Raw genomic sequence first — 15,944 nt, forward strand, 5'->3', positions numbered from 1 at the left:
ATAGTAAAAGAAAAACGGCTATCCTGAAGAGTCGCAGCACGCATGAATGACATGTATTCCTACTAGACAACGGGTTTGGGCCTAACTACACATGTACTTACCGAGATACCTCACCTAAGGGACCTGAATGGTGGTTTGCGAATTTGGTAACCACAACAATATATATATATATATATATATATATATATATATATATATATATATATATATATATATCGGGACGTATAATGTGATGTCTGTGTCTGTCTGTCTGTCCGTCCATTCCTGTCCGCACTCTAACTCCCAAAGTTTTCAACTTTCACGTTTCATATTTGGTTCATAGGTACAGACTGTGGAGACGGTGTGTGGCGACATACGTTCGCATAGGTACAGACTGTGGAGACGGTGTGTGGCGACATAAGTTCGTCATCTAAAGTGGTTGCCATGGCAACCAGGATGCTGTTTTCCATCCGTTCCTTTCCGCACTCTAACTCCCAAAGTTTTCAACTTTCACGTTTCATATTTGGTACGTAGGTACAGACTGTGGAGACAGTGTGTCGTAACATACGTTCGTTATGTAAAGTGGCTGCCATGGCAACCTGGATGCTGTTTTCCATCCATTCCTGTCCGCACTCTAACTCCCAAAGTTTTCAACTTTCACGTTTCATATTTGGTACATAGGTACAGACTGTGGAGACGGTGTCACGACATACGTCATCTAAAGTGGTTGCCATGGCAACCAGGATGCTGTTTTCCATGTAGTAGCACAATTCTGTATATACCTTCTTGTGCGGGCGTATATTGTGCTCACTTGCGCTCTTGTTATTGATTGCAATATACAAATACATATATTGCTTTAAAATTATTTGGATCAGACTTCACTGCAATGCTTTATAAAAAATATTAATTATTAGACTAGTCTTTTAAAAACGATAAATGTATAAACGGGTGAGTATTGGGTGTCTTTGACGCCAACTCTCTGGTTATATCTTAATTTACCTTTCAGAAGTGATGTTACTCACCCACACTGCAGGCTTTGAAAATGGAAGTGATTGAAGCCTGGCCTTGCGTTTGTCGAAACCTATTCTTGGCATTCTTTCAAAACTTCCTGAAATTACTGTTTCATATAGTGGATTCCACTGTGAAAAGTGTAACTGCTACTAGCACTTTTAACCATCTTTTCAAGACTCCTTTAAACCGAGCAGTTGTGTTAACAAACACACCAATTAAATTCGATGGATTTCTTAGATATCTCAGATGGTGAAGCCATATTTAATAACTAAAACGTAACTGGGCAACTTGGTAGCAATTGGACAATTCCTTTTGCTTGGGAACAAGCTGTTTGGGTGCCAAGGTTTGCCGGCGTCAGTTTGTCATGAATCTAATATTCCATTGGTGTGGCACCTTGGAAATTCTTCCTTCTTGGGTGAGCCACAATCGGAATATTTGCAGTACCAAAGTGCATCTTGCAATCTCACTTTGTCCTCCTACATACTCACCACCTCCCCCCCCCCTTTTCTCCTTCAACCCACCTCAGCAAATTCCGAATGCACACAGAGATTGGGTGTGTGCATTGGGATCACTGCCCGGACAGCCCGTCTTGGTGAGCGCGTGTCGTGCCGGTGCTCTGCGACTTTGGCACGCGGACTCGTTCACCCCCATCGTGGAGTTGCGAGGCCACGAAAGCCCGATCAATGCAGTCGCTTCCAACTCGACACACGTGTTCACAGCTTCCAAGTGAGATTTGCTTTTTAAATTCACACGACAATGTGGAATCCCATTGAGAAATACAAATCAAGAAGCAGGGGCAGCATGTGAAAAGTGAATTATCAACAAGGTGTTGTTGGTGGTGGTGTTATTCATTTTTCTCTCAGCAAACTCAGATATACTGCACTGTTGGTTGGATTCCACAATGAAAACTCTCATAACAACAAGTATTAGGTTCAACAAACCTTTTATTGTGAGAATATGGTTAAAGAATAACAATGGCTTTCCATTGGATAAGGACTCTTGTCGTGCAATTTATGATCACGATTTGTGATCCTTTCACCACGAAGAATGCCCCATAAGGTAAGGCGTCGTTTTGTCTGGATTCTACTTGTCAATGTGTTAAAAAATAGATAAAGGAAGAAGGATCGAGTCCTGATCGGCTACTTTGTTGAAAAAATGGAATGTTCCTTCTTTCAGACCCGGATTATTTGTAAATCAAAATTGCTGCACCTCATTCACCAACGTTATTCACCAAGTTCATTCATCAACCTTATTCACCACCTTATTTACCAAGTTCATTCATGAATCTTATTCACCAAGTTTATTAACCAACCTTGTTGACCAAGTTTATTAACCAACCTTATTCACCAAGTTTATTGACCAAGATTATTAACCAACCTTATTCATCAAGTTGATATTAACCAACCTTATTCATCAAGTTGATATTAACCAACCTTATTAATGACCTGTCCAGGAGACTGCTTTTGCAGCACCGATGCTCTGTACAGAGTATGGTCCCAATGAATGGATGGATGGATCAAAGGGTACCCTTCCCCTTCTCCACCATGCAACAATGAATGGATAGTGATATACCAGTGAAGCTCAGCACAGGTGTTGGTTCTTTTCTGTAGTTTCCAGGCAGTCGCACATTTCTTTTTCAGGTGTAAGTTTATTAAACCCGTCCCCCACACAGTGGGAGGTGGGGTTTCGCAATTGCTTCTGTATACAGTAGTGCGTGTGTGTGTGTGTGTGTGTGTGTGTGTGTGTGTGTGTGTGTGTGTGTGTGTGTGTGTGTGTGTGTGTGTGTGTGTGTGTGTGTGTGTGTGTGTGTGTGTGTGTGTGTGTGTGTGTGTGTGTGTGTGTGTGTGTGTGTCTGTCCGTCCAGGCCATAACTTTTTTTTTAACCATTTGAGCTTTTATCAACAAAGTTTTATTGTGAGAATATGGAGATAATAATTAAAAATTGGGTTAAAATGTGAAAGGGCAAAGTCATCGTAATGATAAATACCCCTTATATGCCCCGCCGCAGCACATCAAGTGCAAGACGCCCTGTTGTTTTATTCTTTTCCATGTTTCTTTATTTACTTATTTACCACTGAGATTCAGTGTAGCCTGGTGTTGGCTCAGTGGTTAGGGTGGCGGCTTGGGATCCGAGGGTCCTGAGTTCAAGCCTCGTTGCCCGCTGAATTAATTCACCAGGGGGTTGACTCAGCCTGCCATCCTTCCGAGGTCGGCAAAATGAGTACCAGCTTGCTGGGATGACCGAGTCATTCAAGTATCCTGCGTCAGAGTGGCGACCTGTCCAGGATTGTGCCCAATAGCCAAGGAGACTGCTTCGGCAGCACCAACGCTCTGTACAGAGTATGGTCCCAATGGACATGGACATTCAGTGCATCTGTCCAGGGCACAACATTTTTACCAATTGAGCTTTTGTCATCAAATCCTCACAAACCTTTATTTGGAGAATATGGAGAACACAAATTAATGAAATGTACAATTTGTTTTTTTAACTGTCGTTTTCGTCAAGTTTAGTTTGAGTACAAAGCGAATGCGGACGAGCTTTGCATTTTGTGATGCTTTTTAGTTTGGTTTGAAGTGAGGCTCTGAGCAAAAGTGAGCAGCACTCCAGAAAAAGAACACTCATCCTTTCGAGGAAAGGAATGAAGTGACCTTGCAGTCATCGACCATATAACCGATCACTTTAGTAGTTCATTACAGCAGTCTTGGTTAGTGTTACAGGCATGACAAATGGGCTTTGCATTTTGAGATGCTTTGAAGTTGATGCTATATAAACTCATTTTTTGAACAGGGATCAACCTTTTGACCCCCGCTGACCCTCGTATACAACTTGTGTTAATACCTCGATGTTGGCTTTACCAGTTTTCATCATTTTCTTCCACTCTGCAGGGAGGGGGTTTCTTTTTTCCTGTTTCATTCTTTCTGCTTGTTTCTTATTGTCTCCTGTGTTTCCTTTCTTTCCAACAAATTACAATTGCACACCATTTCTTCATTTCTGAGCCGGTCCTCTTCAAGTTTGGAATGGAGCTACCTCAGTCCAATACACACAGAACCATTCAAATAAAATCAAAAAAATTTCAATTTTGGTCCTTATTTCGATTTTAAGGGGTGAAAGGTGAAATACTAATTTTCTTCTTCGTCGTCTTCTTCCTCAACGAATCTCGATGCCTTTCCCAACATCGCTGGAGCTCGAGATAGTGGTATTGTTTGATAGCGGAATCTGGGCAAGCCGGTTCTTGACTTCTTTCCTGCACATGATCTCAGTCATCTCAAGTGCACGTGACTTAACCAACGTTTCAGCAGTCATGCGCGCTTTGTTATATTTTTGCGATACGATAAGCCACTCAAAATGAGGCTTCAACTGCTGGTTGTTGCTCAGGAACAAACCCAAATGGTGCTAGCGTGGCACCTGTCATAAATAGAGCCCTTTTTAGGTCATCTCTACCGAGATGACCTCATAAAGCCGGACCAAATGTCCGTCCGTCCGTACATCCGTCAACAATTTTTCTTTCCGATCTTGATGAAACTTAGGATGTGGGTAGAGGTCGATGAGTGTTGCACAACGACATAACTTTTGTCCGAGTTCAAGGTCAGGGACGAGGTCACGTAAGTTATAAAAATCGCCATTTTCAAAACCTATCTCGTCTGCCATTCTACAAGATGTTCAGCAACTGTTTATTGATTATGATAGTAAAAAATATTATCTTGTATCTAACCAGACAGATTTTTGAATTTCCTTCCCGTTTGATCGTCACATGATCTGGAAGATGGCCAAAAATGCCGATGCGATTCGCAAAGAAGGAAGGAAGGAGAAATGAAATATAAATATAAAACACATTTTTAGCCTTTTATATTAATACATTTTCCACCGAAGGTGCAAAAGTTTCAAAACCCGAAATGTAAACGTCGGTATTTATTTTCAAAATATAATTTCGTGCGCACGCACCAAAATGCCGAGTCATCTTTAACCAAACTGCATAGTAGAACTGCGCAGTAGTTCGGTCATGGCATCTGAGCAGTGGCCAGCGTGGTTCAGATTGACTGTGGTTTCTGGGGCGAAGTTGATTGTTAAGAACTATGTCGGCGGTATAAATTCGAGTGACTGTATTGGTGATTTAATCACGGAACATCTTGACAACGAATATTCTGGCCGAACGATTGCATCAATTCAGTGCATCAGCAGGGATAATTCGCAGGCTCCTCTCGATCGTGCCGATATCTAACATAATCACCGGCGGACATAGGGCTGCAGGCTGTGGGGCGAGGCCACGGATCCCGGATGAGGGGATAAGTGATAAATTATGCGACATGCTTCGGGCTTTCTGATTAATATATCAACGAGTACATTCCATAATTAATGAATTAATAATTAATGAATCTGGCATACAAAATGTTTTTTCATACCTGACATGTTACTTTGTGCAGTGTCACAAAACTTCTGTGGAATTAATAATTAATGAATTTGCGAGCTCTAACGATTTTTCAAACCTCAATATCTCTATAAATACTTGACCAATTTTCATTCTGAAAGTTGCATTATAATCAGTGAAGAATAATCTCTCTTAGGGATTGGACATTCCGGGCACCCACCCGAAGGGACCGCCTCAGGTTAACCCAAGGAGACCGCCGTCTGGTGGACGACACCTCAGCACCACTCCGACACACTCTCCCGCAATCTGACCCAGGGATGTTACCCCGTGGTTTCCCTCCTATCAAAGATTGGGGGTCCCGAAGGCTTTTCCCCAATCCCGTCATCCGGTGAGCTGCCCTGCGAAGGGAAGCTGCACAGGAGGTACTCCCACGGAGTGGGTTTTCAGATTTTTTTGCGTTTTGCGGAATGAAGGGTTTTACGGTGGCCGGAGTGCAAATCCTGCCACCAACCTCCTAATAAGAAGTGACCCAACTGCAGGAGGACGTCCGCAGACACAGTTGGGCACTAGATATGGATGGCCGTTGGCTCACAAGGAGCTCCTCCGCCCTTTGACGTCGCAACATCAACAAAGCCACTTATCATCGTACAACATCAACAAAGCCACGAAATCTCGGTAGAGATGACCTAAAAAGGGCTCTATTTATGACAGGTGCCACGCTAGCACCATTTGGGTTTGTTCCTGAGCAACAACCAGCAGTTGAAGCCTCATTTTGAGTGGCTTATCGTAACATCAACATCAACATCGCAACAAAGACAGGTGATCATAAACATGGTTGCAACAGGTTGACCATCATCTCAAGGAGATGGGGATGGGCCTGGCATCTGCCTGGGGGATGGCCAGACGGAGGCCCCTGGAGTACCGGCGGAAAGTGGACGCAGCGACGTGCTGTTCTGGCACATGCTCCTATACCTGACCTGAATAATCCACAGGATTATCATAATCTCCGAGAGCGAAGCCTATTTTTTCGTTTTTTTCTACAACCGGAAGTGAAATGTCCCCAGAGAGTGGACGGACCGGAAAACCACGTATTGCACTTACTGGTGATTCTGATCAATACATATTTATTAATTATGTCATTAGTCATGTACAGACTGTACTAAATACTGGTTATGTATTTAGTACAGTCATGTGCCGCTTCACGACGTTCCGGGCAACGACGGATCGCATATACGACCGATCTGCCAGCTCTGGAAAAAAAATATAAAAAATGTAGCTGAAACATTCCTATCGCCGAGTGATGTAGCCGACGTAGCGCTGCCAGTCGTATAAAAATAGCACGTACAATTATGTTCACTGTACAGTACATAATACTTGATAATGATAATAAACAACGATGTTACTGGTTTATGTATTTACTATACTGTACTTTTTATTGTTATTTTAGAGTGTACTCTTTCTACTTTAAAAAAAAAAGTTTACTGTAAAACAGCATGCCGTGTCACGCAGCATTGTTTTACTGTACATCTCGTGTTTACCACGTCTCTTGATTGCATCATTTTCCATGTGCTTGATTTAATCTCGTGTTGTTTTGTTCATCATGGACCTTAAGCGTACAAAATCCACTGCTGATATTGCCAGTAAGAGGTCACGTCGAGTGATTGACCTGGAAACCATATAGCTATACCATATAGCCTAGGTGTCTAGGTTTGTGTAAGTACGATGTTCGAAAACGAAAATAGGCTTTACCATAGAGCCTAGGTGTCTAGGTTTGTGTAAGTACAATGTTCGAAAACGAAAATAGGCTTTACCATAGAGCCTCAGTGTCGAGGTTTGTGTAAGTACGATGTTCGAAAACGAAAATAGGCTTTACCATCGAGCCTAGGTGTCTAGGTTTGTGTAAGTACGATGTTCGAAAATGATGTTCGAAAACGAAAATGAAAAAAAAATGATGTTCGCACAACGACGACGTCGCTTAACAACGCGTTTCTCAGAACGTAACCCCGTCGTTAAGTGGCGCATGACTGTATTATCCTAGTGTATCTCTGTGAACTATTTCTGTCTAAACGGTTAGTTTGGACTGTTTCGCGGTTACCTGAACTGAACATTGAGAACTTGTGGTATTATAGAGATGACCGTCACCCCCACACGGGGGATAATTTTTTTTTTAACTTCAAATGATGCACAATCGTCGTGCGTATTATTCGGATGAATGTTCTGAAGATGTTCCTTGAGCTTTTAGAACTTTAATGATCCATTCCCAAGGACCTTCGAACAGAGCAAGCATTGTGGAAGTTGCGTCGCATCTTTATCCATCCATTTTCACGGTGAAGCCATATTGAACATAGTCGCTGATAAACGTCTCCTCGTTGATATGATAATGCAAGCAAGAAGAAGTGTAAATTAGGTGGTACAGTATCTTTATTTGTTTTAATTTTTTGTGGACAATATCAATAAGAGATTTTAAACGTTTTTCAAAAAAAATACAAAAATCCAAAGGTCGTCTGTGTACCTCCTCAGGGTACATGATACCACCGGTTGGGAACCCCTGCTCTGCATGAAGCTTGAGGTTCCGCTTCCTCTTCCTCAATTCCTGAAAGACGGGCTTTTAAAACGGTTATCTTTATAATTAAATTGGCATGGATTTTTGTTCCAAGTAAATCAAGTGTTACCTTTCCAATGATACCATCTTTATTATTCCATAACAGGAACCCTTCAGAATGAAACATGGTGGACACACACATACGGATGGACGATTCTCGTTTTAGTAATCGAGGATTTATGAGTGGAGCCCTCTATTAATCATTTGTGAAATTGAAGTTTTTAATTTCTCTTATTCTTCCCCTTTCCCCTACCATTCCATAGATGTATCAACCTCGTCCCAAATTCATGCATATTTTCTACCAACTCTTTTCCGAACCTCTAACACCACCACCTACAATTTTGTTGTTTCCCTGTCCCATTCTGTTGAACAATTTTCTTCTTCTCAATTGCACCTCCATCTTTTAGGACTTCATAGAAGACTCTGACTGTCTCCAGACATGATTGTATATTATCACAACACACAATTTCTACCCATCACCCAGTGAGCACAGATTTGAGACTTTCGCTCAAGTTATTCTTGCTGGCATCATTAACTGAACACATAAGCTACACACAACTTCTGGTTTGCATCTCTGCTCTTTCTGTGCTTTGTCCTCCATGACGTTTTGTACAGGGTGCATATGCTCCACCACCAACCCCCTTCTGGTGAAACTTCCAGAATCCAGAATCATGCCCACCTCCACTCATTGCTTCCTTTCTCCCCACCTGTGGTATCAACTTGCACATTCTTTTCAATCTCATTCTTCCCTCCAGGTCTTCAAGACAGCTGTTCACCACCATCTCCATCCATAACCATGATCTTTTACATCATTGCTGCTGTTTCCATCTTGTCCACCACATGCATCCTCACCTACCCCCTCATTCCTCCACACATCCCTTATTTCTTCAAGTCTATTTTGTCCCTCAACCCTGTTGGTGTCGCCTCCCCCCCCTTCCCTCTTCCTACTGTTCCATTCCATTTGCCATGTTATATCCTGATCCCCATTCAGTGTTCTAGTTTTTCCACGAGCCTTGACTTTGTAATACAAAAAAATATTAAATACAGTTTATCTAATCACCTCTTTCAGAGATAATCTGGTGGTCCTTTTTCTCCACTCTGTTAAATTATCCCTTTTTTGTGAACTAGTATTCCCTCATTGTTGTGCTTGTCCTCCCCTTCCCGCAGCGACCGCACGGTGAGGATCTGGAGTCCTCGCATAGCACTGGACAGTCACACATCTGACAGTGTGGAGCCCGAGTAGACCATGTCGCTCTTCCTTCTTATGCAAAGCATTCTTGGAAGTGGTGACTGTGACATGTGGTGGAAGTGGTGCCCACTTCTTTACTACCTGGAGCCGATTTGACTGAGGTTGAACTGACTCACGAGCAGTTTCAAGGAACGGTTGAATGCCTCCATATTCAAACATCGTTTCATCACCATAAACTCATCAACCTCCAAGCCTGTAAGCTCTTAACACCTTCACCACAATTACTGGAGTGTGTGTGTGTGTGTGTGTGTGTGTGTGTGTGTGTGTGTGTGTGTGTGTGTGTGTGTGTGTGTGTGTGTGTGTGTGTGTGTGTGTGTGTGTGTGTGTGTGTGTGTGTTGAATGTAGGGAGTGAAAGTTAAACTATTCTGAGATAAAGAAGAAGAAAAAGTCAGTTGCAAAATATAAATGAAATGAAATCCATTTTGCACACTTGAACATTGGCTGCTTTGCGGATTCGGAAGTGAACGGATCACCAAGTGGTGACGCTTCCAATCTTTCCAATGAAATGAGAATTTGCCTGTATTTGTTTGCGAGTTATGTGCATCATTTTGTGCTCGGTGCAAGTGTAACTGTGTGCATGAATACTCTCACCCGGCCATTGTTACACTCTCTATCATTGTTACACGTGCCGGGTCACTCTCTACTCCGAGATGCCAACACTTGAAATAGTTGTAAACCCTTTGATCTTAAAATGTGTGAACGTCTTGACATGTTTAATGACCATGTTTTATGTAAATTTACAAACTGCGTGCTGCTTGTACACTGATGTATTTATTTTGACTTCGGAGAAAGCTACACAGCCTCTTGGTCGGCTTTATTTAAATGCAATGGAGTGACGGATGTGGAATAAAATGAATATGGCTGCCTCCGTATTTGTCTCTTGTGCACAGAGCTTCCAATTAGTCCTCTGAGGATTCTCGTTAAGTCCATCCAATAAAAAATTTCTCAAATATATATAAAGGATTCAGCGGTGGCGGGATTCAGACGAGTGATGTCAATCACTGTCCGTAACCAGTTTGGGTTTTCGCACCCTACTCTCGACAGCCAAATGTTACTTATTCGGCGTCACTCAACCACCGCAGTCTCCGGGGTTATAACGCCGGCTGGTTCGGCACAGGCTTCGGGTCACGCGTCTCGAATCGCGATACCAACGTACACCTGGACCTTACCAGTTGGGGAAATAGACCCCGGTTACAGACTGGTTTTGTCAGATACCGAGCGAATTCTGCCAGTCTGTCACCATTTTGGTTTTTATATCCAAATCGAGCGGATCGTTCCTCGGCGCAGCACAAATTAATTCAAAGCGGCAACTTCATACGAATCAGCCAGATTTATTGGGGACACATGGGGGAAACAACACAAGCAAAGCATTCACGACAATGTTATAATTAATCAATTACCCGTTCTTAATAGTACTGCAGCATAGCAAACCAATTGTTTGACTTTTCATAAAAGCACCAAAATTGGTACATATTGTTATGGAAATGGCCCTTATGGGAATACTAAATATAGAATTAGCTCAGTTCCCCCATTAAATTGATGTATAGATAGGTTGTGTGGTATAAGGGACGATATGTGTGCATCGGGAGGTGTAACACTGTTTTTGTGTTCGTGCTATGGTGGTGAAACGAGAGATCGCTATTATTCCTTCCTCATTCCGGAATAGGCCCCTCCCAGTCAGCTGAGAGGCATGGCCTAGAGCGAGGGGTGTGGCCTGGACAGGAAGTGACGCGAAGGGGGAGGAGCCTTTGGTCAAGGAGTCGCCGAGACAGATGTGTGTCAAAGGAGCTCGCGTGTCGAGGCAAGAGAGAGAAAAGAAAAAGGCAGTGGTGAATCGGCCGGCAGAGAAAGCGGAACCTGCACATCGATTCACCTCACGACTCGAAGGAGAAAAGAAAAGGGGACGAAATGAGTGCTGTGTGTGAGGAAAGGCCGGGTTCTCGAGGCGTGCTCGGAGTCGCTTCGAGGCGAGCGAACGAAGGAGGCACCGTGTTGGGTCTGCCGGGAGAGACGCTGAACCGACCTGCACGTCGGTGATTCGACCGAGAGAGGAACTGAGGGGACGAAGCGGGAGTCGGGCTTCGAGGCGGGAAGGCCGGAAAGGATACGCCAGAGCGTCTGACGGTCCTTGCTCACCTCACGGCTCGACATGTTGTGATCCGCCTGTGGAACTCGGACCTCGACTGGGACCTTGGATGGAGAACAGGCCAGGCCGGGATTTGTGTGCTGAACCCTGGAGAGAGATTGGCGATCTCGCATCGTCGACGTGGCGCGGAGCCGGAGCCCACTGAGGAGAACCGCGCACGCGGTGACTTGGGCGGGAGCTGGAGTGCTTCGCCGCCATTTCTTGCTGCGCGGCATGTTCAAGCGGGAATTCGAACCCGTGGAAACCCGCTGGTTTTTACGAGCGACCTTCGTGCTTTTGGGACATGGTCCTCTCGTCCATGAGTCATCACCAAGTACTCTGTCTTGTCCTGCATGCATGTTTGTTTGTTTGCACGTGTTGTATAAGGCATATTTCATAGTAATCCCCTCGAAACCTGTAGCCGTGGTTTCCTAGTTAAGAACGAATTGATTGTTAATAAAACCACTGTCGTGTTATTGCTTGTTTTGTGATCCCTGATGTCCCCAATAAATCTGGTTAATTCTGATGAAGTTGCCGCTATGGATTAATGTGTGTCGCGTCGAGGAACGATCCGTTCGATTGGCATATAAGACCAAAATGGTTACAGACTGGTAGACTCTGCTCGGTTACTGACAAAGCCAGTCTGTAACTAGGGGTTCTATCTCCCCAACTGGTAAGGTTCAGGAGTACGTTGGTATCGCGATTGAAGACGCGTGACCCGAGGCCTGTGCCGAGCCGGCCGGCGTTATAGACACCCGGAGACGGTGGTGGCGAGGGTGGCACCAGGGACCGGGTCAGATTCCCGCCACCCCGGATCCGCAACAACTGGCTGTCAGGAGTGGGATAACGAACTCTCCGCTTTAGGTCAGGTCAGGTATGGGAGCATGTGCCAGAACAGCGCGTCTCCGCTTCCATCTCCGTAAATTTGCAGAACACCGATTGTGTTAACAATTGGTAGTGATCTGATGCTTGAACGGATCGGAGGAAAAATTATAAAGGAAATGGAGTTGCAAAATGGTGGTGTGGCTCCACCTTGGCGCGACACGAAGCGAGGGAGGGCTAATTATAGCACAACGAATGGCAAGGCACGAAGGAAACTCTCCCGCCCACTGGTTCAGGCCGTGTGGACATGGTATACGCCGGGGCAGATGAATGAGGACGCCAACGCATACATTCATGAGCTTCATGGACGATTGTCGGATGCCTTGGACCAGTGGAGGTGTGCTGATGACTATATAGAAGAATTGCAGATTAAATTGGATGAGGCACAACGGCACGCAGACGAGGTTCAGGAGGATTGTGTGCACGGGGAGTCACAACAGTTGACCGATGCACAGGAACGAATTCGGTGGCTGGATTATGAGTTGGCCGGCGCATTGCGGAATGGGACAGAGTCCAGATGGAAACAATTTGGAATTGAAACATCTGAAGGAAGAGGTAAGATCAGGCAATCAGGAAAGAGAAAGCCTAGACCGGAAGATAAAAAGAGGAGAGGAACATCTGGAGGAAAGGAAGGAAGAATTGTTGGAAAAGTCAAGATAGTTCAAAGAACTACAGGGAGAAATGAGGAAAGTAGAGTTGAGTACCCATGAGTTGGAACAAACTGAAGAAAAGAAAAGAGGAGCAAATTAGTAATTCCCGGGATAGAAAGAACATGGAAGAAGAATGGAAAAAAAAAAACGAGAAAAGGAAAAATGTGAACATGATGTGGAATTGAAACTACTGAAGCGAGAAGTAGAAGAAGGCATTCGGAAAAGAGAAAGCCTAGAACAGAAGATTAAAAAAAGGAGAGGAACATCTGGAGCAAGGGAAGGAAGAATGGTTGGAAAAGTCAAAACAGTTCGAAGAACTACAGGAAGAAATGAGGGAGGAAGGAGAAAGGAAAACAAAGCTAGAAAAGGAAAAACGCAAACAAGATGGAGAATTGGAACTACTGAAGCGAGAGGTAAGGGCAGGCCAGTTTAAAAGACAAACCCTGGAAGGGAAGATAAAAATGGGAAAGGAATGGCAGAAAAAACTAGAGGAATACAGTAAGAAAAGGGACGAATTGAGGGAGGAAGCATGCAAAAGGTGAGGAGGCGAGAGAGGAATTATAGGAAAAAAACTTCTGAGTCACTGAAACACCAAAGCAAAGAGGGAATGACAAAATGAACTGAGGATGTTAAGAGAGGAAAGAAAGAGAACGGAGAATGAAACATTAAGGAACCACACTGTGCAGATCGAACAATTAGAACCCAAAGCAAGGTTGGAGTGTGCGGAGATGAGAAAGGAATTAGAAAAAAAAGCTTCTGAGTTACTGAAACACCAAAACAAAGAAACGGGATTACAAAACGAGCTGAGGATGTTAAGAGAGGAAAGAACGAGAACGGAGAATGAAACGTTAAGGAAGCACACTGTGCAGATCGAACAGCTGGGAGCCAAGGCCAGATTAAAGAATGAGATACAAGAAAGTGTGGTGAAAGAACAAGGAATGAAGCAGGAAAGGGAAATCAGCCAATTGAAGGAAACAGAAATTGGAGAAGGAAGAACAGGAGAGATAGTGGAATGAGAAACAAAAAGAACAACGAATGAAACAGGAAGGAGAGATCAACCAATTGAAGGAAACAATGAGATTTGAGAAGGAAGAACAAGAGAGACAGTGGAGTAGAAAACAAAAAGAACATGGATTTGAAATTGAACAACTAAAGGAAAAGGCCAGGTTGGAGTACGAGGAGATGGTGAAAGAACAACGAATGATACAGGAGAAGGAAAACATCCAATTGAAGGAAGCGATGAGATTTGAGAATGAGGAACAAGAGAAACAGTGGAATAAGGTACTGAAAGAACAACGAATGATGCAGAAAAGGGAGATCAACCAATTGAAGGAAACGACGAGATTGGAGAATGAGGAACAAAAGAGACAGTGGGCAAAGAAACAAAAAGAACAAGGAATGAAACAAAAAGGACAAGAACAACTGAAGGACAAAGCAAGGTTGAAGTACGCAGAGATAATGAAAGAACGACGAATGAAACGGGAAAAGGAGCTCGGCCAATTGAAGGAAACTATGAGATTGGAGAATGAGGAACAAGAGAGACAGTGGAAGAGGAAACAAAAAGAGGGACAAGAACAACTAAAGGAGAAAGCAAGGTTGAAGTACGCAGAGATAATGAAAGAACGACGGATGAAACAGGAAAAGGAAATGAGCCAATTGAAAGAAACGATGAGATTGGAGAATGAAAAAAAAAAACACGAGAGACGGGGTAGAAAACAAAAACAATTCGAGTTTGAAATTAACCAACTCAAGGAGAGAGCAAAGTTGGAGTCCACGGAGATGGAAAAACTCCGGAAAGATAATGAACAACTCAAAAGGCTCAGAGAGGTAAGGAAGAACAACTCGAATGGAAAAGAAAATGGAGCCAGGAAGTAGAACAGCACAATGATGTGGGATGTGTGATATCACCACAGGGAGTAATGTTAGTGGTGCGGACCTTGATTGACATCACTCGTCGGATGACACCACACTTAGAGCAAACCCTGGTGATTGAGACATTGAGGGAGCATGCGGGGTTGTTGATGAGTGAGATACATTTTGAGCAGGTCCAGCGTGTGGAGCTGACAGCCCCAGAGGAGAGTGGCGAACGAATGATGAGGAACCTGCTGGAGAGAAGCGACCGGACAGAGGTAACTCTGGAACGAAGCAGGTACGTGGGTACATGCATACATGGTGCGGACGAGGGGCTTAAGGTAGAAATTGAATTTTATGTTAAGAAAGAGACTGTCCGATGGGGTGCACGTATACGTGACCCCTGAGTGTGTGTGTGTGTGTGTGTGTGTGTGTGTGTGTGTGTGTGTGTGTGTGTGTGTGTGTGTGTGTGTGTGTGTGTGTGTGTGTGTGTGTGTGTGTGTGTGTGTGTGTGTGTGTGTGTGTGTGTGTGTGTGTGTGTAGAGCCTGTGAACGAATGCTGTGAGTCCACAGTCCAGACTACAACACCGGTACGTGTTGCCGAGGCCGAAGTGTGTGTGGGTACTCACCTGGCGGTCGAGAATGTAGCCCAGGAGTGCGAGGCAGTTGGTCAGTACACAGGCAAGGTTGAAGGTGGGAAATGTCAACACATAACCTTGGAATGTGTGCAGCCTGCTGTGTGTGGGAGTCCTGAGCGTGGAATGAGTGGTGACATAGGAAATAGGTTTGAGGTGCAAGGGGAAATAGAAATGCCACCAAGACAAAACTTGAGCCAGGGGATGGAAACCATGATGGACAGCTCCGCAGGAGTTCTTGCAGAGTTGGAGGTGCTGCATCCAGGAGCAGTTTTAGATTGTATTTTAGAAATCCAATTTAGAAATTGGATTGTAATTTCTCTATTAGCCTTACAGGAACTTTGGAGTGGAGCGCAGATGAGTGGCAGGCGGCACTGGCGTGTGTCACTTGGTCTTCAGACCTTTCTGAGCACACGCGTGGTTTGGCTAGCTGAGTGGGGTTTGTCTGTCTTCAGGGAGTTATGGAGAAGAGGTTGAGGTCATTCCACCGATTGGGGTTTACCTGACTTCCGTGAACCCTGGAGAAGAGGGGGAGGTCATTCCACCGATTGGGGTTTGCCTGACTTCCGCGAACCCTGGAGAAAAGGAGGGG

The 15,944-nt window shown here is 44.2% G+C and overlaps 1 protein-coding gene across 6 annotated transcripts in view; it reads left to right on the forward strand.

The window, feature by feature from the left end:
* The window catches only part of KIF21A (kinesin family member 21A), a 249,946-nt gene extending 239,865 nt beyond the window's left edge, over window positions 1-10,081 (forward strand). For all 6 annotated transcript variants that reach the window (XM_085870463.1, XM_085870467.1, XM_085870464.1 and 3 more), the window contains 2 exons: window positions 1,517-1,716; window positions 9,127-10,081. In XM_085870463.1, coding sequence (XP_085726589.1) covers window positions 1,517-1,716; window positions 9,127-9,202 — 276 coding nt within the window. In that variant the 3' untranslated portion in view covers window positions 9,203-10,081. The remainder of the gene's footprint in view (window positions 1-1,516; window positions 1,717-9,126) is intronic.
* Window positions 10,082-15,944: the final 5,863 nt, after the last annotated feature.

This window comes from Eptatretus burgeri, chromosome 2, assembly GCF_056783735.1.
Source record: "Eptatretus burgeri isolate ZD-2024b chromosome 2, Ebu_testis_v1, whole genome shotgun sequence".
Lineage (NCBI taxonomy): Eukaryota > Metazoa > Chordata > Myxini > Myxiniformes > Myxinidae > Eptatretus > Eptatretus burgeri.